The 25537-nt window shown below is 41.1% G+C and overlaps 3 protein-coding genes across 5 annotated transcripts in view; 1 reads left to right on the plus strand and 2 right to left on the minus strand.

Annotated features, from left to right (window-relative positions):
* Positions 1-25537, minus strand: part of LOC114652525 (zinc finger protein 501-like) — a 312019-nt gene that overhangs the window by 219351 nt on the left and 67131 nt on the right. The window lies entirely within an intron of this gene.
* LOC114652425 (zinc finger protein 883-like) overlaps positions 1-25537 on the minus strand; it is a 281535-nt gene that overhangs the window by 219351 nt on the left and 36647 nt on the right. The gene's annotated exons all lie outside the window — the stretch shown is intronic.
* LOC114652426 (E3 ubiquitin-protein ligase TRIM16-like) overlaps positions 1-25537 on the plus strand; it is a 1019527-nt gene that overhangs the window by 29262 nt on the left and 964728 nt on the right. Inside the window, exons 3-6 of one of the 2 annotated variants that reach the window (XM_051927894.1) lie at positions 2781-3014; positions 9303-9462; positions 12788-12853; positions 15131-15575. In XM_051927894.1, the coding sequence (XP_051783854.1) occupies positions 2781-3014; positions 9303-9462; positions 12788-12853; positions 15131-15575 (905 nt within the window). The remainder of the gene's footprint in view (positions 1-2780; positions 3015-9302; positions 9463-12787; positions 12854-15130; positions 15576-25537) is intronic. The other variant, XM_051927893.1, reaches the window with a different exon arrangement.

The following is a 25537-nucleotide window of genomic DNA, read 5'->3' on the forward strand; positions in this document are numbered from 1 at the left end:
CTGCACTAAGAGTGTCCAGCTGTTTTATTGTTATTACTCCTTAGATTATGCCTTGTCTTCTTTAAACAGAGTGGAATATAAAGATTTATAGTACTCCCTAAATGTGTGAGTTATATTTTATGGTCAATGATTTTATCTCCAGTTGCATTGATAAAGTTTGTTATTGTGTTGCAAACTTCCTGCTTGTGGATTTGTTGAGCTAAGATCTTTTTAGCCTTCTCACCATTATCATACTGGTAATGTTGTGTTGATATTTTGAGTTAAAGGTGATTTGTTCAGTTTCTTTTGTTTTAAAGATGCTAAATTCTGATTGTAGAGCCTATTCTTTCCTGGTGACATCTGCTGAATTTCAGATCCACTGTGCTCCATTCACTTCCCATGTGTATTTACCCCTTCTTCCAGTATCTCTGTGGGTTTCCTCCAGTTATTCTAGATCTTACCCCCACATCCTAAAGTTTAGGTTTGGTTAATTTACAGAAACCCCAAATTGGCTCATCGTGATTGCAAGTGTGGGTCTGACCTTGCAATAAAATGTCACACTGTCCAAGGTAGCATGCTGTCTCATGTCCAGTTATTCCAGGATTCATTTATGAGAAGTTCTCATCTAGGAGAGGAAGAACTCTTCATACACATTTCTGTGCCAAGACAGAACAAAGTTTTCCAAACTAAATGTATTTAGCACAGACACATTAAACAGCTATCTGGTGTTCTAAAGTACTAAACACAGCAGGCCCAGACCACTGGGTTGTGTCTTTAGTTCAAAGAAAGTAGGTGGGCACAATGTGTCACTCAACACTCTGTAGTCCATTTAAGACAAAGAGGGGACAGTTGAGGAAGTACAAGTAAAGGAGAGCCGTCCTCACAGACTGACCTTCACTTTGGTTTATTCTTTTATGGTCATCTGCTTTTGATGTTTCCTCCTAGAATTCCTGCTTATTAGTGATGCATGCTGACCGTGACATTTTTCAGCCAGAGTTCCTTCCCCTAGATGGTGTTCAGAATCTAGTTTCATGTTTTTTTGTTTATTTATGTTAATGTTGATTTGGTTGAGTATGTGCTTTATTCTTTGTATTTGATTTTGTCTCTAAGCTGCCCGTGTTACGTTCCATGTGGTTTGAGTGTGGCTCACCAACAGGTGGGCCATCTGCCAGTCACTGCCAGGAGCTTCCCTTCTGCCATATAAATCAACGAGGGTCTCCCACAGTTTCATTGTGAATGCGCTCTGCGAGTTTGTCGAGTTCTTGTGTTATGTTGGCTGTGTCTTATTCTTTTGAGATTTTCTGGATTTTTCAGCCATTGCTTTGTTTTACAACCTCATTTTGGATTCTGTTTTGAAACTTTGTTTGCTTTAGATTGCTTTGTTTGGCTCAAAAGTGTGTCTTTGTATTTGGAATACTTCTTTATGAAGAATAAATCTTTATTTTTATAAAGATTCTGTGAGGGTCATCTATCTAATCTATTGATCACTATGTCACTACTGCGCCTCTACTTTGTACCTAAGTCTTTAAATTGTCCTGCAGAACTGGTGTTCTGACCCAAACTCTTATTGTTCACTTAGAATTGGACACATTTGACAATGACAACTGGATCCTTCCTTCCCTGCTTTGTCCAGGATCCTATCCACCCAACCAGGGAGGTTTTCCATATGTGTACCAAAAGGCGAAACACCATACGAGACTCTCTGTATCTAGAGTAAACCTTCATCTAAATTCCCCTATAAATAAACCCCATATTGTCATTTCTTCCTCATTCTAGGGGCTGGTTAGGAGATGACCTTTTAGGGCTTCTCATCCCTGCCTTCTATCACAGAGTTATTCGAGTCAGTGTCCAGCTGTGCAAAGATCTGAAATCAGCAGAACACCTCCAGCTTTGGTGTTGATGATCCTGGACAGCAGGCACCTTTTACTTTACATTTACTTTCCACATAGTAACACCCCGACACCCCCCAGGTGTCATCATACAAGTATAAGTCATAGTTACAGTAAAAGTAGCAAATTCATTAGTAATAATGCAAAGTTCATAAATGAAATAGAAATACATCAGATGTGGAAATAAAGACTCACAACTCTGAGCTTTACAATGAAATAGAGAGGATGAAGGGTAAATAAGGAAAGAATTCATGAAATTAAATGAAATCTGAAGCCCCTTGACCAACACCTAAACCCTCTTGTTTAATGTCTCCATCTCACAGGTCTGACATGGTGACGTCTGACATTCTAAACTAAAACACAACTATGACAGTCAAGACTCTGGTCCAGAAATACTTTTATGTTCACACAATTACCTTCCAACACAGAAGTTTACTCCTCTATACAAATACATTTTCTTCTTCTTCCTCTTCGTCATTCCTGGTGTGTGTTGTCCTAGTCAACTCTTAACCTCAGGAAGAACAGGGGATACCCTATTTAAAGGCAGACTTTAATACAAACTACCAGGTCAAATGGAGTCCTCACAAGACAGTAGAGCTGTCCCCTGCAGCTCCTGCCAATGGCCCTTAAGATCTTTTCCAAGGATGCCTTTTATGACTGTGTATCCCATAAAGTCCTGAGGTTTCCTCAACAGCAGCATCAGCAGAGTGATAATGTTACTTGGCGGAGTGGGGTGAATATATTGTCTGGGAGGTGGTCTGCAATAGACCTTCCTTCTGCAAATAAATTACCACCAGTCACTCCAGCCAATACAAACTGTCCTTCACAACATCAAAATATCAACAATTGTGTCTTTTGATTGGTTATTCTTATTAGGTGACTCAATTCTAAATCTTTATCCTATTTATTCAGATATCTGTGGAAAGAGAGGTGGAAGAAAATAAGAAGAGCTTCATTGATCTTCTTCACTGCATTGAGGAAGCTCACAAGAAACTGACAGAGGAGATCAGAGAACAAGAAAAGAGAGAAACAGAGAAGGCTGAAGGAGTCATGGAGCAACTAGAGAAGGAGATTGAGGAGCTGAAGAGGAGAGAAGCTGAGCTGACGGAGCTTTCAGAGACCAAGGACCACGTCCACTTCCTGCAGGTGAGAGCGACACTTCACAGGGAGTCTGATCAGACTGGGGTGTGTGGGACGTGAGAACATTTAGAGAGAAATTTAAAAGATATGAGGAGGTTGTATAACACAACAAGAACAGGCCATTCAGCCCAACACAGATTGTCTTTTCATATTTTCTTAACATTTCAAATATTCTGATTACAAAAATATCAAATATCTCATGTAGACTTATCTTGATCAAGTGGAAGAATCCTAACTCTCCTAAGTCAGTGGGTAACTGATGTTCTATACTACTTGAAATTGGGAAAAAAATCAAATTCTCACTTAGAGGATCTATGCCAAATGTTTTTAAAACCTGGCAGGATCTGATAAATAACATTTCAGAATTAACATTTAAATTGAGGAAGTGCATTCTCTTCCCTTATTTATTTATTTACTTATCTTTCCTATTATTAAAGTTTTACCCTGTTGGCCTAGCTCTCTATCTCATAGGTGGGGGTTGATGTGATTTGAACTTAATTTTTTAAAATTTGAATTGAAAGCGGCTCCCCGGCATGTTTACTGTTTTGAGTAGTGAGCTGCTCTTATTGTTAATATTATACAATAAAAGCATACATTTGATTTGTGTCTTTAAAGGCCGCTGTAAATTTTCAGTACTTGTAAAAGTTAGCTTTTTTTCACTTTTATACTCTCAGTCACGATCACAATACAGCAATCACCCTCCCACCGACCCCAAATCTGATGCTGTTACTTTTTATTTGAAACTGGGAATAACTGTAGATGTGAGTGGTGTTTTGAGACAATGGAACTGGACATTCTCTGATCTGGAGGGATAAAAGCTGATACACAAACGCTGGTGAATCTGCCATCTTTGTATCTCACCATCACTTGATTCTTTTTTAATTCAGTTTTATTGAGTGTTCATGCTCACACTGAATTAGTATGCACCTTATGATCCATGATGTCAAAAAAAAAAGAGACATAGGTGTATATGATATTTGGAATTATTCATTTTATGACTTGTATAGTACATTTCGGAAAACATTGTGGCACTGATGTAATATTTTTTATTTTATTCATATTCATTTGCATGCCTTCTTGTGCTTGTAATCAGTGACCATGTTTTCTTTTTTCCTATTTTGCCCAGTCTCCACATTTTGGTGTATGGTGCTGTTTCTTTTGTACTCCAGGACATGCAGAGGAAAGAATAGTACAGAGAGGTCAGTTCAGCGCTATATGCAATCATCAAATTCAAATGTTAACAGTTCACACACACGCAAGGACCGTCCTTCCTACATTTACAATTTGTGTGCCTGTTGCAATGCGCGCACTTCTCTCTATGCTGTGGTTCCTATTACACACCTGAAAGAAAGAGACAATATATGTGACATTTTGAAGAAATCATTTTATGACCTGAATAATACCAATCAGAAAACATTGTTGTAATAATGCAATTTTATTTGCGTCAGATCGGGTGTGAATTTATACTGGAATTTATACTAGTTAGTCTGATCTAGAGGGAAAGTGTGAATGTGACTGAGAGAATAAAACTGAAAAAAAAACTAATTTTTAGAAACGCCATACATTTAATCCTGCTCTGACATATATATGACAAAGTGTCATATATATTTGTCTTTCTTTTTTGCCTGGTGCAGCGTTGACATCATCCACCAGAAGGCGTGAGCTTATTCAGTGTGAGCAGGAGCATGCTGGTGGCCGGTTGCTGTGTGCTATAACACGCTTGACCTGGCGGCGATCAACGCACATGTACTGTACAAGGAATGCATGGGGGCCATTGAGAAAAGAAGAGTGTTCTTTGCTCACCTTGCAGAGGAGCTTCGTCATCACTTCTTACAAGAAAAGGCGATGGATAAAGAAAAAGGGGATGCAACATCGACAAGCTTCTGTTCCAAGACCACCACTTCCCCAGCCTCTTCGGTGTAATAGTAACCATAGCACAGAGAGAAGTGTGTGCATTGCAACAGGTACACATGTTGTAAATGTAGGAAGGACGGTCCTTGTGTGTGTGGGAACTGTTAACATTTGAATCTAATGATTGCATATAGAGCTGAACTGACCTCTCTGTACTATTCTTTCCTCTTCATGTCCTGGAGTACAAAAGAAACAGCACCATACTGGGCAAAATAGGAAAAAAGAAAACGCGAATGAATATGAATAAAATGAATAATATTGCATCAGTGCCATAATGTTTTCCGAAATGTACTATACAGGTCATAAAATGAGTTATTCCAAATATCATATATACATATGTCTCTGTTTTTTGTCAGTGTGGCTTTGACATCCTGGACTGTAAGGTGCATACTAATTCAGCGTTAGCAGGAACACTCAATAAAAATGAGTAAAAAAAATCAAGTGACGGTGAGATACGAAGAAGGCAGATTCACCAGCGTTTGTGTGTCGGCTTTTATCGCTCCAGATCAGAGAATGTCCAGTTCCATTGTCTCAAAACACCACTCACATCTACAGCTATTCCCAGTTTCAAATAAAAACTAACAGCATCAGATTTGGGGTCGGAGGAAGGGTGATTGCTGTATTGTGATCGTGACTGAGAGAATAAAAGTGAAAAAAAGCTAAGTTTTACAAGTACTGTAAATTTACAGCGGCTGTTAAAGACACAGATCAAATGTATGTTTTTATTGTATAATATTAACAATAAGAGCAGCTCATTTCTCAAAACAGTAAACATGCCGGGGAGCCGGTTTCTAACTCACGATCTCCGGATTATAAGTCCGCAGATCTTACCGCTACATCACGGAAGCTGTCATATTATATTTGTTCCTTTTGTGAAAGTGTTTATTTGATATTTGCGATCAGCCTTCACACATTATACAGTTCATGTCTACATTTTGTTATTTATTACTAAAACATGAAAAACGTTGGTTTTAAAAATATGTTTACACAGATTGTTGTAGACACAAAACACGCATCAAATTATTTCCCCTTTCAATTCTGGGTAGCTCACTCCCAGATAATCAATCAAGGCAGGAACTGGGAGAACTTCTTGCCCCTTCTGAAGCAGTGGGGAGGAAGGTATATTAGGCTGCTTGCTGCTTGGGCTTATTGACACATTTAGAAGACAAAAGATGCTGACACAAAGGGATTTAAGGTGGGCCGGATTTATGAGTTTTTTCGTTGGCTCTGGTAATTCAAGTGTTAAAAGAAGACATCTAATAAAGGATGGTGCCAACTCTTCTTCCAGGCCACCTTCTAATGTCTCCATCCTTAAACTGATGAGATTCAACTCCTTCACCATTTCCTCACAGCTCAGGCACCACAGTCCAGTCTCATCTCTCATCTCCCATCTTTCTCGTGTGCTTTTCTCTCACACTACACACAATAGTCCTGATGTCGACTGTGTTTTGCAGATGTTAGGGAGATTCTCTTCTTGGTTTACACTCCATACATGGTGGTTGCTATATAACTCAGCTTGCTGTAGCTTTCTCTACTTTGTGTGACTGATGATGGTGATGAAGACACAAAGGCTCCCAGGACTTCCTCACAAGTCACACTTCTTAGCTGCAGACCTTCAACTGTCTAATCATATTGAAGAGATTTCTCCATACAAGTGCTGAGTATCATCCACTTGCAGAGCCACAGCACCATACGTCACCGCAGTTGTAGGCCCGCAGTTGCAGACCCGGAAGTGATGTCTCCGTCGTTTCAGGACTGACTTCGTAAAATTACTTTTGGAAGGTTTTGGCAGGTCTTGGTAAAGCCCGGAAAGTAACGTCTGGTCAAAGACCTTCTCAGAAACCAAATAATACGCGTCATTGTGAAGTTCAGAGGGTTTCTGCCATCACATCGTGTCATTCATCAAATTAAACAATACGGATCGTTTCTGTGAAATACACTATTAACATTTACGTTGTGTTTGGGTCTGTGGGAACCATTTAACATGTGTACAAAATTAAAATCATCAAGATCTGTGTTAATTGAAAATAGTTTTTCGTTTACATTCATCAAATGAAGTATACAATATAATTACAATGTTTACACCACGTTAGAGTTTAGTAAAATGTTAATAATAAAAGTGATTACGTTTTTTAAAATGTACTTTGCATGTTTGCAATATTGTTCTAAACTATCCATTATCCAACCTGCTATATCCTAACTACATGGTCACGGGGGACTGCTGGAGCCAATTTAGAATAAACATTTAAGCCAATCTAATATTTTTAAACATGTATGTGAAGAAAACGGCAATACATATTCTACACTGAATTATGCTATATATTAATTGCCTTATATTGAACTGCTCTATTTTTATTATAAAGAATGGGCCATCAAAAGAAAAAAATTAAAAATACTAATAAGAACACAATTTATTTACATAGCACCCTGCCCAAAATTCAGAAAAAACAACAGGACCGATATAACATCGGCTACAAATAATATCTTCACTAAATAAAGATAAATACAGGATATACAAAACATTCAAATAGAATAAAAGACAATAATGCAGACTAAAATACAACATATAATACTACAAAAATAAATTGTGATAAAAATTCAAACCCTGAATACCTGAACAGACAGAGGGGGTAAACTGACAGAAGGGGCCGAATGTCAGGTGTGTTTAATGTCCTCCTAAACAAATGAGTTACTGAAAACAAATGAACGGAGTCAGCTGATGTCATTAATTTTGGGAGGTCATTCCACAGCGAGCACATCCCAGCCATCCTGCTGCACCTTCACTTCTCCCTGTGTCTTACAGGACTGAATATCAAATTCTGTTATTGACCTGCACACTGAGGTTCTCTAATTCTGTGCCCCCCACTAACCTGCACTCTGTAGGTGACAGCAGGGCCTTCAGCTGTATATAGCGCCCTGACTGTGGACTGACCTCCCGACATTAATGACATCAGCTGACTCCCCCTCATTCATTAGTTTAGGAGGACATTAAACAGACCTGACATTCGGTCCCTTTTGTCAGTTTACCTCCTCTGTCTGTCCAGGTACTCAGGGTTTGAATTTTTATCACAATTTGCTATTTGTTTCAGATTGTTTTGTAGCATTATATGTTGTATTTTAGTCTGAATTATTGTCTTTTATTCTATTTGAATGTTTTGTATATCCTGTATTTATCTTTATTTAGTGAAGATATTAGTTGTAGCCAATGTTATATCGGTCCTGTTGTTCTTTCTGAATTTTGGGCATAGGAAGGGTGCTACATAAATAAATTGTGTTCTTATTAGTATTTTTATTTTTTTTCTTTTGATGGCCCATTGTTTATAATAATAAGTGACAAAAACTAGAGCAGTTCTATATAAGGCAATTAATATATTGCATAATTCAGTGCAGAATATGTATTGCCATTTTCTTCACATACATGTTTAAAAATATTAGATTGGCTTACATGTTAATTCTAAATTGGTTTAGAACAATATTGCACACATGCATTGTACATTTTAAAAAATGTAATCACTTTTATTATTAATGTTTTACTAAACTCTAATGTGGTGTAAACATTATAATTATATTGTATATTTCGTTTCATGAATGTAAACAAAAAACTATTTTCAATTAACACAGATCTTGATGATTTTAATTTTGTCAAAATGTTAAATGGTTTAAACAGACCAGAACACAATGTAAATGTTAATAGTGTATTTTACAGAAACGATCCGTATTGTTTAGTTTGATATATGACACGACGTGATGGCAGAAACCCTCTGAACTTCACAATGATGCATATTATTTGATTTGATGTGTTTTTCCTTCTCATTATTATCACTTAATTTCTGAATGGGTCCTTTACCCAACGTTACTTTCCGGGCTTTGCCGAGGCCTGCCAAAACCTTCCAAAAGTAAGTCAATCCTGAAACGATGGAGACGTCACTTCCGGGTCTATAACTGCGGGTCTACAACTGCGGTGACATATGGTGCTGTGGCTCTGCAAGTGGAGAGTATTAAAAGTGTTAGTCTTTACATTTAATTTAATTTAATTAAGATTGTATCTGAAATATAAAAAGCCCAATGCCTTTGTTTTGTGTGCCAAGTCAATTCTGGACCCACCTGCCCCTCAATCCCTTTATCTTGACTTGCCTCTCATGGATTCCTGGATGAAAAGCTCATTGATAGTTAAGGTCGCTAATCTCTGATGCTCCACTACACGCCACCAAATATCCTCTCATAAATAACCAACAAGTCAATGACAGGCGTTCTCACTATCTGAACCCAAGCTGACTGCCCACCACACTGATCCTTAATTTAGATGAGCCCCCTCTTATCAGCATTACTTACTTTTTAATGTCTCCTTTCTGAAATCTCGTCCCCTCTTCTCTCTTGATGCAGACTTTCTCATCTTGCTATGTCCTTCCTGCTGATGGAGACTCGCTGAGCTTCACTGTCACCACTGATTTCTCATCTGAGGACCTGAGAAAAGAGCTGTCAGGTCTGACAAATAGTCTGGAGAAGTTCAGCCAGTGGGTCATCATGACAAGGACTCCATCAGGTACTGCGTGTGGGTGACATTGTGTTTGTTATTGAAGTCCATTAGAAGGACCAGAGTGACAATAAGAGGACACTGAAGAAGGCCTGCCCTTTAACATTTATCTGCCAACCTTTGCTGTTAACTATTTTTACTATATAGTGCCTTTCACAGTGATTAGCTGAGTGATGACTCTTCTTCCTCTTTCGGCTGCTCCCGTTAGGGGTCGCCACAGCGGATCATTTTGTTCCATAACTTCCTCTCCTCTACATCTTGTTCTTTAACACCCATCACCTGCATGTCCTCTCTCACCACATCCACAAACCTTCTCTTAGACCTTCCTCTTTTTCTCTTGCCTGGCAGCTCTATCCTTAGCATCCTTCTCCCAATATACTCAGCATCTCTCCTCTGCACATGTCCAAACCAACACAATCTCACCTCTCTGACTTCGTCTCCCAATCGTCCCACCTGAGCTGACCCTCTAATGTCCTCATTTCTAATCCTGTCCATCCTCGTCACACCCAATGCAAATCTTAACATCTTTAACTCTGCTGCCTCCAGCTCTGTCTCCTGTTTTCTGGTCAGTGCCACCGTCTCCAACCCATATTTCATAGCTGGTGTCACTACCGTCCTGTAGACCTTCCCTTTCACTCTTACTGATACCCGTCTGTCACAAATCACTCCTGACACTCTTCTCCACCCATTCCACACTCCCTGCACTCTCTTCTTCACCACTCTTCGCACTCCCCGTTACTCTGTACTGTTGATCCCAAATATTTAAACTCATCCACCTTCGCCAACTCTACTCCCCTCGTCCTCACCATTCCACTGACCTCCCTCTCATTTACACACATCTCTCTAAATAATTAGCTGCTTTTAATCAGATGTTTTGGAATTTTAACTTGAAATGTTATACTTCTTATACTTTTTCCATATACTTCTTTTAAAAGGTCCTTTTTTCACTTAACTCTGGGATTCTTTTTATTTCCTTTGCTTTGCTCACCTTAAGATTAATGAACAGAAATGTGTTTTAAATGGCTAAGCCAGCTCAGTGAACAAATGAATTGTTTATTTGAGAACAGAGAAGACATTAATGGAGTCAAATTGAGCTCAGCGTCAGTGCTTTATAATATTAGAACATCTCAATCTGCTCCTGCTGTCTTCAGTGTCCACTACATTCTGCTGGATGGAGTCCACGTTAAAAGTTCATGTTCATCCATTTTCAGCTGTGCTCCCCCTGGGCTCTCGTGTTTTATATGCCTGCTGCTGTTTGATCAGAAGTCAAGTCTCCCACCGACATTTAAAACGATTTTACACGCCAAAAGCAATTTATTTGATATATGTTGGTGGAGAAAATCAGCAAATTGGAGGACTGCGTCAGAACTCTGACTACTTGAGGAGCACCTGAGCATTTCAGTGAGTGCAGCCTCAGAGTAAAAACACACTTTATAAATTATGATTTACTACTATTTACTCATAAAGATAGCAATTTGTTTAAACACAAACTAAGTTCAAGCAGCCAAGGGCACAGGGTCCATCCTGGCTGTCCACCACATTAGACATACTATACTGTATATGTGTATTGTGAAAATAAGTAGAGAGAGTGGACACAAAGAGCTGGGGTACCACCCTGAAATTCTCCAGCAGACTCCCATGACCCTGTAGTTGGGATATAGCGGGTTGGATAATGGATGGATGGATGGATGATGAATATGAAATAAAAAGCACAAAGATGGTGCACAATGATGACGTCTGCTGCAAACAAAGGCTTTCAAGGTAAAGTCACTTCTCATTCAGATCTCCATCTTCCTCAGTCACAGATCTGTAATGAACACCCACTTCTGGTGACATTTAATAGCGTTGTCCCAGAAGAGGCGGAGCTTAATTAGCAGGCTGTGGAAGTGACGTCAATCGTCTTGTGGCCTGTTAACTCACTGAAGTGATGACATTAGCAGGAGCAGCACCCTCTCGACTCAGGGTGGGATTTCTTAACTAGATGGAGCCCTGAAGATGTCCCTAACTGTACCTGCTTGTCAATATGTATCAAATACGGTATATTTATGACATTGTATGTCAGGACAAAAAACAAGCCATGGAGTTCAAGGGACCTTCTTTAGACCTTTGTGATCAAATTGTGGTGAGGCAAAGATCAGCGCAAAGGGATAAAGCCATTTGTAAAACTTTGAGTGTTCACAGCAGCCTCAAGAATTTTGGAATCACCAGGACGCTTTCTAGAAATGGCCAGTCTGAGTAACTTGGAAGGAAGGGCCTTGGCCAGGGAGGTGACCGAAAACCTAATAGTCACTACAACAGAACTCATCTGCTGAGATGAGAGAAACTGTAGGAAGGAATGGCCATCTCAGCAGTGCTCCACAAATCAAGTGTTTATGGTGGAGTGGCCAGGCAGAAGATACTCTCGAGTAAAAGACAAATGACAGCCTGAGAGCATCAAGGGAAAGATTCAATGATCTGATGAAACAAACATTGAACTCTTTAGAGAGAAGTTCAAGCCTGATGTCTGGAAAGGACCAGGCACTGCTCACCACCCACCTAATGCCATCTCTACAGTGAAGATGGTGGTGACAGCATCAGGCTATGGGGACAGAGTGACAAGTCAGAATTGAGGGGAGGAGAAGTGCAGTCAAATACAGAGAGGACCTTAAAGAAAACCTGCGACCTCAGACTGAGAACTGAAGACTGTAGCCAAGGCAACTCTGGTGTGGCTTTGTGACAAGTCTTTGTGTCCTTGAGTGACCCTTCAGACTGAGACCCCACAGAACGTGTCTGTAGAGACCTGAAGATGGCAATTCACAGACGCTTCACTTGAAATCTAAAGGAGTTTGAGAGGATCTGCCAGGAAGAATGGGATCAACTGGCCAAATCCAGGAGTGAAAAGCATGTAGTGACACTTAGTCATGAAGACCACCAAAGGGGCTTCCACAAAGACCTGAATTAGTTGTCTGAATACTTCTAGGAAGGAGAAGTTTTAGTTTTTGATTTGTAATAAATGTGCAGACCTTTCTGAAGACCTGTGGTCACTTTGTCATTATGGGTTACTGAGTGTAGACTGATGAGCACAAAAGGCACATTAATGCATTTAAAATTAAATCAACAACACGGTAAAGTGTGCAGAAAGTGAAGGGGTCTCAATACTCTCTGACTCCCTGTATATTTATTATTAATATGAATATTCAAATCGACATTTGGCCTAATTTGCCAGCCCTTGTATATTTTATAAATGTTTTATTTGAACTCCTCTGCATTTGTAATATGTGTTTAAGAACTAAACTGAGATCCCACAATGCCATCTTCAGTTTCCATTCCTCTTCTCTTCTCTTTTTATTTTCAGCTCATGAAGCTCCAGTTTTCACCCTCCAGCCTCCTGAACCTCAGAGCAGAGACGACTTTTTAAAATGTGAGTTTGTGCTTTGACTGAATGGATCATCACAATAAAAATCATTTAAGTTTTAATAGAACAGGACAGGCTTAGGGTATGAAAGTCTGAGTGTTGTGTGGCTGAGGGGCTGGGAGTGATGGGGGTCCTGTGACTGGTGCATTATGGGATAGAGAGACTCAGGCAGTGAAGCAGACAAAAGTCTTCGTCATCCTCCATTCTTTACTCCACAGAGCAGACACTTTGCTTTGAGTTCTCGACTTCACAAATTTTAAACGTTAAAACAAATGAAAATGGCAGAGAAAATTATTACGAGTCCTTAGAAGTTCAAAGACCTCACTGAACTGTCATGACATCTCATGCTGACTGATTCCTCTAATGAGTGTCACCGGGGTCTTCAGCCACTCAGTCAAGTCCTCACTCTGCTGTGTTGTGTCATTGTGTGCCTCACACTGAACGAGGACAAGAGAAGAGGAGGAGATGAAGAAGGTCACAGCCAAGGGTGGTCAAGGTGAAGACTACAAGACCACCTCCACAGAGCTTCATGTGCCAGTGAGCACAGCTGCTAATATTCTCAAGATGTTTGAGGGTCCTCAGGACTGTAACCCATCTCCCTGATGAGATCACCAGAGTAAAGGTGACCTCCAATTGAACAAAAGGAGAGTTTAAATGGAGGAAATATAACAAGAAAACATCACGAGAGACTCAGGCGGACCTCTGAGATCAAAGCACAACAGAGTCAAGTCACACCGTCTGTTACTGTGTTAATGACAGTGGGCTCCATGGTTAGAAGACCCCACTTCTGAAGGACACACACAGACTGGAGTTTTCTAAACTGCGTGTTAATCAGCCACAGTGCTGGAGAAGCTCTTTGGACTGAAGAAACGAAATGAGAGATTTATGGTGAGTCACAGCAGCTCTGTGTCCACAGAAGACAAAGTGACGCCATTAATGGTCTGAGGTTGATGTGCCGAATCCGTGAAGGTCACATTGAAATCAGGAGATCATCAAGGTGTTTGGGAGAGAATGTCACCAAGGTGAGACCACCAAGAATGGGGGAAAAGAAGACATTGAAATGTTGTGAATTATCTAATATGAGCCCTGAACTGAATCCAAATCAACATCCATGGACAGAGCTGAAGGTCACAGCTGGGAGAAAAAGGCCATCAGACGTCAAGAAGAGTGGGCCGGGTGGGCAGTTGAGAGGAGTAGAAGTCTCATCCAGAGCCACAGGAAGGGCTTGATGGCAGTTATTACCTCAAAATAATGAATGACAAAACATGAGGTGAGGGTCTGAATCACTTTGTGTGAGCCATCGGAATTTGATTTATTGTGTCAAATAATCTGTGAAGTCGAAATACAAAGAAAGAGTCTGCTGTGTGGTGGGTGACAGTCACTGGGGTCAGTTTACACTTATTTGACTGAAAAGTGGGATTAGTGTTTAAAAAGTGGAAGGGGACCAAAACTACTGGGGGCAGGTCAGTGATAGAAACAGCAGAGAGATAGACGTGTAAGGCGCTATATAATATAGAGATATTAAAGTCACTATATACTGTAAGAGATGGGAAAGAAATGATGTGATAGATGGAGAGAACAATGAGAAAGACAGAATATGACACATAAATAAGAAAGGCACTATATAAGAGAAAGATGAGAAGTGCACTAAAATAATAAATAATAGGAAAGACATTATAACACTGAGAGTGAAAATGACAAATAGGGAAAGGAGTTAAAGACAAATACAGTAGACAGACGTGAAAGGCACTATAATAGATAGATATACATGAAAGGCGCTATATAATACATAAAGGAGGAATGCAGTGTGGTGTGGTGATGAAGACTTTGGACTTCAAACCCTGAGGTTGTGGGTTCAAATCCCACTACTGACACCACTGTGTGACCTGAGCAAGACACTTCACCTGCCTGGGCTACAATTGGAAAACAAAAGAAAAAGAAACAATGGAATCTCAGATGATGGGAGTCACCTTGGATAAGAATGACAGTCAAATAATAATGAAACACGTGAAATGCACTATATAATAGATAGATAGATAGATAGATAGAAGATGCTTGTTTGCAACTTTTATCAAAATAATTTTTGAGGCTGTAAAGTGTGACAGTGGATTGATTTTAAATAAAACATTTGGACTGTGACAATAAAAACTGTCATTTAATAAAGTCAGTGGTCAGTGTGGACACTCCATTTGAACTCAGACTTTGACTGTGACCTTATGGCATTTATCATAATTTGACGACTGAGACAGATTTCCTCACTCATTTTCTTTTCTCTCCTTTCAGACTTCTGTCCCCTCACACTGGACATCAACACGGCACACAGAGACCTCAGCCTGTCTGAAAGGAACAAGAAGGTGACACGTGAGGGGACAAAGATTTTATATCCTGATCATCCTCACAGATTTGACCTCTGTGCCCAAGTTCTGTGCAGAGAGGCTCTGACTGGGACTCGCTGTTACTGGGAGGTGGAGTGCAGTGGACACTTCATGCTGATTGGAGTCGCATATAAAGGACTGAGCAGGAAAGGAGATGGCTGGGAGAGCCTCCTTGGATACAACGACAAGTCCTGGAGTTTGCGGTGTTCTCATTCCCAGTACTCTGTGCGTCACAATAACCAGCAGACTGTAATCAGCGCCCCCTACAGCCCCAGAATAGGTGTGTATCTGGACTGGCCTGCTGGCTCTCTGTCATTTTATAGCGTCTCACACACAATGACCCTCCTGCACAGGTTCAACACCTCCTTCACTGAGCCCCTCTATCCAGGGTTTTATCTTGATCTTCACTGCAGTGTAACAATCAGCCATCTGACACCATGTGACCACTGACCAGTACCCTCCACTAATCACTTGATGTCCCCACAAGTGCAGGTCCTCTTTGTGTTTGTAGTTTGGGGTCAAAATTAATTTTTCAGGATGGGTTGGGGGGGCAGCACCTCTTTGACTGAATTTGTGGATGAGAATGCAGGGAGAGTGCAGCTGTCAAGGTCTTCATTATTATTGTGTCTGAGTAGCCAATCAGGTGTTTGTGTCATAGTGAGGGGTGGTGACACCTCTGACCTACAAATACCAGAGTGACCAGCTGGGGTCACTGTTGAGCAGAGGTGGGTAGAGTAGCCTGTACTCAAGTAAGAGTAGCATTACTTCAAAATAATGTTACTCACTCAAGTAGAAGTGAAAAATAGTCATCCAAAAAATTACTCAAGTAAGAGTAAAAAAAGTATTTGTATTTTTTTACAAGTACTGAGTAACTGCTGTGGTGGGTTGGCACCCTGCCCTGGATTGGTTCCTGCCTTGTGCCCTGTGTTGGCTGGGATTGGCTCCAGCAGACCCCCGTGACCCTGTGTTCGGATTCAGCGGGTTCGAAAATGGATGGATGGATGGATGAGTAACTGTTTGATCATAATAAATGATTTATTTTTTATGTTGTAATAAGACAGACTTAAAAAATAATGTGCAAATTCTGCTATTTCCAAATAATAAAATAAAAAATGAGTACAAATAAATCACATCTTTACAAAATAAAGATGCACAAATAACACAAAGTTCCAAATCTCAGTTTATCACAACAAAGCTTTTGAAGCCGATACCTGCAGTAGGTAACATGTATGTTTGAACAGTGCAGACTACTTACAGTGACGAGATATCCGGACTGTACACTGACAGTATAATTCTGCATAATCACTTGCCCTCCAAATAGCACAGCTGATAGAAAATGACATTAGAACAAGGCAGCTTGTGCACATACAAGAAGACTCGCTTTACCTTGACTGGCCGGTCGCGGATAGTTGACACAGTCACTGTGTAATAGACGTGGGATGCTCTTTTAAAAAAAATAAAAAATTGAGACTGCAATTAACATGAACAAGTGTCTATAATTGTTCTTATTTTTAAGTTTTGTTAGACAAACACTGTCAGACAGATCACTGAATAATGCACAGACAGAGAAGTTACTGTATAAGGCACTGTATAATAGAAGAGATAAAACTGTCAGGAGAAAAAAAACAGCTAGAGGGATGGATGGATGGATAGATAGACAGATATATGGATATGAAAGGCACTATATGACAGCTGCTGCAGAAAAGCAAGCAGGCAGTGAGAGTACATTCACATGTGAAAGGCACTAGATAAACGGATAGATAGGGAAGGCACTTATATAATAGGCAGACAGAGAAGGCACCTGACATATACATAGCAGTATTAGCTATATAGTAGTTTCGTTTTATATATACAGTGATCCCTCGCTATATCGCGCTTCGCCTTTCGCGGCTTCACTCTATCGCGGATTTTATATGTAAGCATATTTAAATATATATCGCGGATTTTTTGCTGGTTCGCGGATTTCTGAGAACAATGGGTCTTTTAATTTCTGATACATGCTTCCTCAGTTGGTTTGCCCAGTTGATTTCATACAAGGGACGCTATTGGCAGATGGCTGAGAAGCTACCCAACTTACTTTTCTCTCTCTTTCTCTTGCGCTGACTTTCACTGTTCGCACACCTAGACGATACGGACGCTCGTCTAAAAATGCTGAAAGATTATCTTCACGTTGCTACCTTCTGTGCAGCTGCTTCCTGAAGCGACATGCTGCACGGTGCTTCGCATACTTAAAAGCTCGAAGGGCACGTATTGATTTTTGCTCGTTTGTTTTTCTCTCTCTCTCTCTCTCGCTGCTCCTGACGGAGGGGGTGTGAGCTGCCGCCTTCAACAGCTTTGTGCCGCGGTGCTTCGCATACTTAAAAGCCAAACAGCCCTATTGATTTGTTTGCTTTCCTCTCTCTTTCTGACAGTCTCTGCTCCTGACGCGCACTCCTTTGAAGAGGAAGATATGTTTGCATTCTTTTAATTGTGAGACAGAACTGTCATCTCTGTCTTGTCATGGAGCACAGTTTAAACTTTTGAAAAAGAGACAAATGTTTGTTTGCAGTGTTTGAATAACGTTCCTGTCTCTCTACAACCTCCTGTGTTTCTGCGCAAATCTGTGACCCAAGCATGACAATATAAAAATAACCATATAAACATATGGTTTCTACTTCGCGGATTTTCTTATTTCGCGGGTGGCTCTGGAACGCAACCCCCGCGATGGAGGAGGGATTACTGTAATGTATATGTATTTTACAACTCTGAGCATTATGTCAAAAAGAAATACATTAAATCATATATCAATCAACACACACACGCTGCACGCAGGCAGTGAGAGTGGAGATAAATGTTTAAGATGCTAGATAAGATTGTATACAACTGGCAAAAATAGCGACCACTTGATAACAGTATTAGCTATAATCAATGAAAGCATTAATTAATCAACAGAAATAACCGTGATCGACATTTTGAACTTAACGATTTACTTAAGAAAAAAGAAAAATGGCCCAGCACGTCTATGAAGGCAGGCAGAGCGGCGAAAAGCACAGAACAGCGTCCCCCCACCCCAACAGAAATGGCAGAAAATAGATCGCATCAGTAGTGGTTTAGCACTACCATAGAGAATCAATGGGAAACGGTTTTGGGACTTTTAGCTAAAGAATACGCGGCGGCCACCTTCCGTGCATGTTTGGAATACGGCGTATATAATGGGAAAAAAGTAACGATTCGAGTGTTGCCCAATGTAGTGGAGTAAGAGTAGCGTTTCTTCTTCACAAATGTACTCAAGCAAAAGTAATAAGTATGGTGCAGTAAAACTACTCTTAGAAGTACAATGTTTTTTTAAAAAGTTACTCAAGTAAATGTAACTCGTTACTACCCACCTCTGCTGTTGAGTCACAGCCACATGTCCTTCAGGCTGACCCCCAACTGCTGTGTCCTCTGAGTGTCACTGAATGTCACCTGTTAAGTCAGTCTATATAGCGCCTTTCAGTAGTGCTGCTCCAGCAGGACCACATACCTGTCTCAGTGTGAAGAGCCTCATTCCAGTGACTATTTAGGAGCACAGAGTGACAGGAGTGCTGGCCTCTGAACAGACATTTTCTGCCCCTCTATTACTTACTCAGGTGGTCTGTCACCTCTGAATGAATTCACTGTGAATGTCTAAAGACGAGGACTCACAGGTCAGTCACATGTCGGCCATACTGATGGAGTTTGGTGTTTTACTGAGTCACTTGGTGTCACGTCAGACATTAAACTGTACCTCCTCCTTGTCGTTCCCACTGTCACCTAACCTCAAGGAGATGAGTCAGCTGACTGACTTCACCTTCACTGTCGGTGTTTAAAGTGACAATCAGATGTGACACTTGGGGACACTTTTATCTTATGACTGACACACAGATTCCCAGGATTCATTTACAGTTCCCTCAGGACCCCTCAAGGAGCGGCGTGTCACCTGACATCAGCCTGTGTGTGCAAAGAAACCAATGAAGGCCCAGGCTGACAGACACCCCCCATGTATTACATGCCTCACCAGCAGATGGTGACTAGGACTTCTAAATCTGGTATCTTCATGGAGCCTGAGGGGTTAAAAGGAGAAGGAGAGAAAAGAGTGAGGGGTGAGGATGATAGAGAAGAGTGTCAGAGTGATTAAGGGTGAGATGAATGACCTGAGCCAGAGTGAGTCAGACGAGTGTCACTTGTGTGTTTGTGAGTTTTGTTCCTCCCTCTGATTTTCTTCTCTTTGACTCGCCACACACTGATGGCCGACCTGTGAACACAGATTGTATTCCTCGTTGATCAAATCCTTATCTCGATGTGTGACTGACGTCTGATTCTTTAAGCACTCACTCATCAGGCAGGTTGTCACCCGATGAGCTCTTCACTGCTGACGTGAGCCCTGCTGCCCTCTTATCTCTCCTGTCACCTTGGTCATTGCTTCAGTCCCCGCTGTGTGACCTCATAAAGCCACTGGTCTGTCTGGTCACTCAGGTCCTCGTCACAGCAGCACACTGGCAGTCGTTCAAACTTTACAGGCTGACAGCCATGTTGTCCTGTCATCTGATGTTTGTGTTGGTTGAGGTCGTCTCCTGCTGACCCTGGGGGCTTTTAGAGCTCAGGATTAATGAAATGGAAATGTCAGTCAGCAGGGTGGGCAGGTGGGCACATTCAGGGCAAAATGTCATTTAAAAGTCGATGAGCACACTGGACACATCGCCAGTCACTGATAATCGACTCCACCTCAGCTCCTGTGGCCCTCATCATGTGCTGTAAGCTCAGACGCTGGTCATGTGACTTGCACCTTAGTGACATTCCTGTGACTTTCAAGGCTGTGACATCAGCTGATTCTTCTGGAGCCAAACTGCTCCCTCTTGTGGCCACTCTGCATATTAAATACATGAGAAGTTAGGATGTGAAGTGTTTGGTGAGATCAAAAAAGTATTCAGAATATTGACATCACCTTGAAGGACAATTTCCATCCATCCATCCATCCATTTTCCAACCCGCTGAATCCGAACACAGGGGTCTGCTGGAGCCAATCCCAGCCAACACAGGGCACAAGGCAGGAACCAATCCCGGGCAGGGTGCCAACCCACCGCAGGACACACACAAACACACCAAGCACACACTAGGGCCAATTTAGAATCGCCAATCCACCTAACCGGCATGTCTTTGGACTGTGGGAGGAAACCGGAGCACCCGGAGGAAACCCACGCAGACACGGGGAGAACATGCAAACTCCACACAGTGAGGAACCCGGGAAGCAAACCCAGGACTCCCAACTGCGAGGCAACAGCGCTACCCACTGCGCCACCGTGCTGCCCATGAAGGACAATTTGTAAAAGAATATTTACTTTTAATTATTTTTTTGCTAATTATGATTAGGTGTTACATTCATAGAGATAAATGGCCTGTTAATGCTTCACAGTTTGTAAAATTTGATTCTCTTATTAATTTAAAAAGATCAAAACAGAAAAAAAAAAAAACATAAGGACAATTGTTATTTGTCAAAATCTGTTCGTTTGGTAACTTTTGATTTGTAAATTCCTCTGATCATATCTCAGGTTTTCTATGTTCTGATGATATTAGGACTTCTTGTTTATAATTAATCCTCTTTAATAAAAGGACAAGTGTCTGTGTGTCTGTCTGTGTATCTGTCCAGTCACTTTGTCTCTGTCTTTCCAACAGATGGTGCCTCACAAACATTAGCACTGCTTTAATGACTCCTATGCTAATCAATATCATCCAGTTGCAGAGTCGCAGCACCAGACGTCACTACTGATATCGGCCAGCAGTTTTATAACAGAATGTGTGTTAGGGTGAGTGTGATTAGTGGGCACCCCACCGGCCTGTAAACCTCCCTGCTGGCACACAACTGCTGGTCCAGACCTGCGACAGTTTGTTGTGCTTCGGCTCTGCAAATAGAATGGCATACAACAGAGACTTAAGCATTGCATTTGTCATTCCAACAGATGGCACCTCACAAACATTTGTAGTAATGCTTGTACTAGGATAAATATTTGTGACTAGCAAAATATCCGCGTTGCGCAGTGGCGAAGTACTGCTTTAAAATTTTTATTAAGAAAAAAAGTAAACCTTTTTAAACTGAGGGAAAAGATACCAATAATTATTTGTTAAGGATCTCTTTGTGTACCACGTTGTCAGTTCGCCCCTCCGGTTGTAATATGACCAAGCTGTGCGCTGAGCTTACTCTTCAGCATGCAACGTATAGTTGGCCATGTGAAAAGCAATCTCGCCTCAAATCAATGCCAACCTTTTGTAGGGTCTGTCCCTGAGACTTATTAATTGTCATTGCGAAGCAGAGCCTTACTGGAAATTGGAGGCGTTTGAATTGAAATGAGTTTCATCGATAACTTCGCATCCAGCTTTTGAGAGTTGAAACATTCATAAACATCAAAGTGTTCACTACTCAAATCGTCACCTGTGAATCTAAGATGTTTAACAGGCATTGGCGGTTGTCCAAAGGTGTAAAATATTTGGCCATTTCGGTACACTTGAAAGCGACAACCGAACAATTCAGCGGCAGCCATCAACTCACATGCAGAACCATAGATGAAGGGCTTAAGCATTTCACTCTTCTAGTGCTCCTGTGTACTATAATTATATCCTGGTAGTAATTTTATTCGCTTGATCCTCTATATGAGTGCACCTCAAAAGCGGCACATAGCTGTCTCCGACTCTCTGATGAGATACCATAACCCCGTACACGTACAACGTGTAAAAGCCGGCCCTGATGTCAGTGGGGAAAGGAACCTTGTAAGTTAAACCCCGAATCTGATCAGGATGCGCTCCTAATATTCGACCCAGCTGTCCTTTTAAGTGTATAGTTTCATCCTTTTCACCCGGTACCACGTAGACTCTTCTTTCCACAGCATTATAACTGAATTTCGCAGGGTTCTCAGAAGGGACAGATCCAGATGCAACATCCGTCAAAGTGGGTAGGCTTAAGGTTGTCGAATTCATAAAAGACAGTAGGTCATGAATACCTTTGTAATATCCGCATGGAATGTAGTAATATTTTTTTATTCCTGGAGCTGAAACATAGAATTCGTTATCGGGTTTGTCTATGGTATTCCACGTGTGTGGGTATTGTGTTTCTTCTAGACCGACTTTCCAAGAACCTTCTAATTCTATGGGTTTAGCAAGCTTTGTCGTGAAATTGGAAATTGTGTTGTTAGGGAAAATGTCTGAGGAAGCGTTGCTAGGCAGAGTCACAAAAAAACTTTTGTGCTCCATCGTATACCGCTAGAGAATAATGAGCCGATTAGGAGCGTTCTGGATTTTATTGAACATCTTGGGCTTGGCTCTCCGGTATCCAGCCGTTAAATTTTTCTGGCCATCCGAGCCATTTGACTAAAATAAGTCGTTTTTTATTATTGACTTTCCTAGCCAGTACTTTTTCGATCCTTTAAACGTCTGTGGAATCGACTTTAATTTTCTGCAATTCAGGGTCGTAAAAGGATCCTATGATCTCTTCACCATCGTAATCTTTCAGATTGTACTCAGCCGGTGCCCTAGGTACAAGTTCAGATACGGTAAAGATTTCATCTGAAAATGTTTGTTCATAACCTTTTGCAAAAGGATGTCTGGTTTTAGACACCCTAACTGTGTCTCCTACTTTGAACTTAAACAACGGCGGACCCGGGGGGCTGGCTACATCATGCAAGTTTTTGAAAACTTTTCAGGAATTTAATGTGTTTACCTCAGAAGGAGCCATTTTTATGCTTCGATGATAACTTTTGTTGTAAGAGTATACTAGATTGGACAATTTATCGATGTAGGCTCTCATGTTATAAGCGCTGAAATATTTCCACATTTTAGATTTTAGTGTGTGGTTAAATCTCTCCACCACAGAGGCCTTTAATTCGTTTCCTGTGGTGAAATGTTTTATTCCGATCGTCTTTAACAGCTTTTAAAAATCTCGGTTGAAAAACTCTTTCCCCTTATCAGTCTGGAGCTTCTTTGGAGTTTGCCCGGCGCTCAGAATGTCTTGGAAGGCTTTTGTCACTTCCTTCCCCATTTTGTTCTTCAGGGGCCATACCCACAAGTACTTAGAAAGTACGTCGATACAGGTTAACAAATATTTATAACGGTTATGCTTGGACACATTTGACATGTCTGCTAAATCCATCTGCCATTGCGAGTCTATATCGGATACATAAACCTTATTTCTCCTAAAATGCCTTATAGCAGGTTTATGAATTGTATAAGAATATTGACCGGATAACCAATTTGATACTTGATGGTCATTACTTTTCTGACCTGAAACCTCAAGAGCTCTTTTCAAAGAGTCAAGCTGCCAGAATTTACCGGATTATAATAAACGTTTTTCATGTAACCCTCCATCCTCGATGGTGAAAGAAAAATGTCAATGGTTTAAAAATCAAATGGTGCTTTATTGGTTATTTTCAAAAACAATATTAAAATTCAAAACATAATATTACAACTAAACAGAATGATTAAAAACAGCAAAAAACATGTTATACCACAGGTACATTCAGTTTAGAAACTTCATCTGATTTTTCCAGGTCATATTCCCCGTAAAACCCCAAAGGTGCATCGGTCATATCAGGTACAGAAAAATGGTGTTTAGAGAAAGCATCGGCTATTTCACATATTTTTGAGTAAGAGGGATCGTCCATGTTGTGAAAGGCTTGTACAATAGCCTCGCTAATAGAATGTTCATTTTCCAGTTCGTCAACAGCATTTTGTACAAATGAATGAACCTTGTGAAAAGGCGGAAAGATGTTGAAGCAACCCAGAGTCTTTATGTCTTTATGGTTTGTGGAAAACAGTCAGAATCTCTTGAAAGCGGCCAACCCGATAAACAGAGTCAGGCTCAAACAGACACGTATGCTGCGTCTGGCTGGGGTGATCAAACAACCTTGACAGGTGCTTTTTAGGTCCCGATCGACTATTATGTCCAGCAGAGCTGCAATCAAACTCTTGACCAGTTTCAGAGTCTTTCGAAGTGTTTCACCCAGGGGCCCGTCAGTTTGTTTAAGGTCCATACCCGCATAATCAGTATCCTTGGGAGATATTTTCCAAGCGACCAGAGCATCCACCAGTTCATCCACGGCCTCTTCTTGCCGCATGGCCTGAATGGCTATCTTCTCAGCCCCCGTTAGGCTCATCATCAGCAAGGACAAAAATGTCAGGTACTGTATTCTATAGGGTTCTACAGGAGACTGTCCGACCAATACATATGATCAGGGGCAGGTAACTGAGGCTCACGCCAATAGATCTGGTCAGTTGAAGGCATAAGAAGGTCAGGCCAAGGCGGTGGGTCTGAAGGAGAGTTGTTAGGAGTAGAGTACCCGGAGCTGGGGACGATATCATCGGGCCAAAACAGGTAATCGGTGGCCGCTGTCTGCCCCATAGACCAACAAGACTGATCAGGAGCATAGCCGGACAGGGGCTGGTTGTTACCCGGCCAAAACACGTCGTTAGAGGTCCACATCTGGTCTGGAGCAGAATAGCTGGGTTGTAGGTTAGTGTCTATTATCATTTGGTCTGGAGTAGAGTAGGCGGTGTTGTTTTGAGGGTTAATTGGCCAAAACATGTAGTCAGCGGTGGCTGTTGGTTCTTCGGAGTGCATCAAAGTGTGCAGGACTTCTGACATCTCAGAGTCCGAGAGAACAGGGACACGACTGGTCCAGCTTCTACGAGTTTGGTTTCAAGAAGATAGTTGGTTGAAGACGTCTCGAGAGTGTTTTAGGCTAGTGTGTTCTATAAAAAAAGACCTCTGTATTTATCTCCACTTACTTAAGGGTGGGTGTTTACCAATTTTCTTCCTCCTCCTCCGAGCATGAATTATTCAACAGGCAAATCTCCTCCTCTGAAAACATTGGCTCCAAGTTTCTTTTAATTCTTTTCATTTGATCGGACAGTTTTCCTTGATGAATAGCCTCATCAATACTTGGAATAAGAGATTTAAAAAAAAGTCCAGTCTTTTATAGAAAAATTAATTTCACTCACTCGTTCCTTTATCTCATTTTCTTGATATGTCTCCCCCTCTTCGTGACAGTCCTCTTTATATTCAAGACGGATAGGCTCCTTTTTGGAAACAACCACTGTGAGATGTCCCCGAGTATTTCTTTTTACTTCTACCTGGCAGAAAGCACAATTAGAATCGTACCAAGCTGAGCTGAATTGAGGGTCCCGTAACTCAAGCATTCTGTAAAACTTGTTTGTTTTCAGTTTCTTAGGAGCATTCACAAGACCGTCCATTCTATCTGATTTTGTGTGTCGTGGCGTTTTCACTAAATGACTAGAGTTTTATACGTGAACTCTTTCGTTGACTGATGCAGTC

The sequence above is a fragment of the Erpetoichthys calabaricus genome, chromosome 5 (genome assembly GCF_900747795.2).
Source record: "Erpetoichthys calabaricus chromosome 5, fErpCal1.3, whole genome shotgun sequence".
Lineage (NCBI taxonomy): Eukaryota > Metazoa > Chordata > Cladistia > Polypteriformes > Polypteridae > Erpetoichthys > Erpetoichthys calabaricus.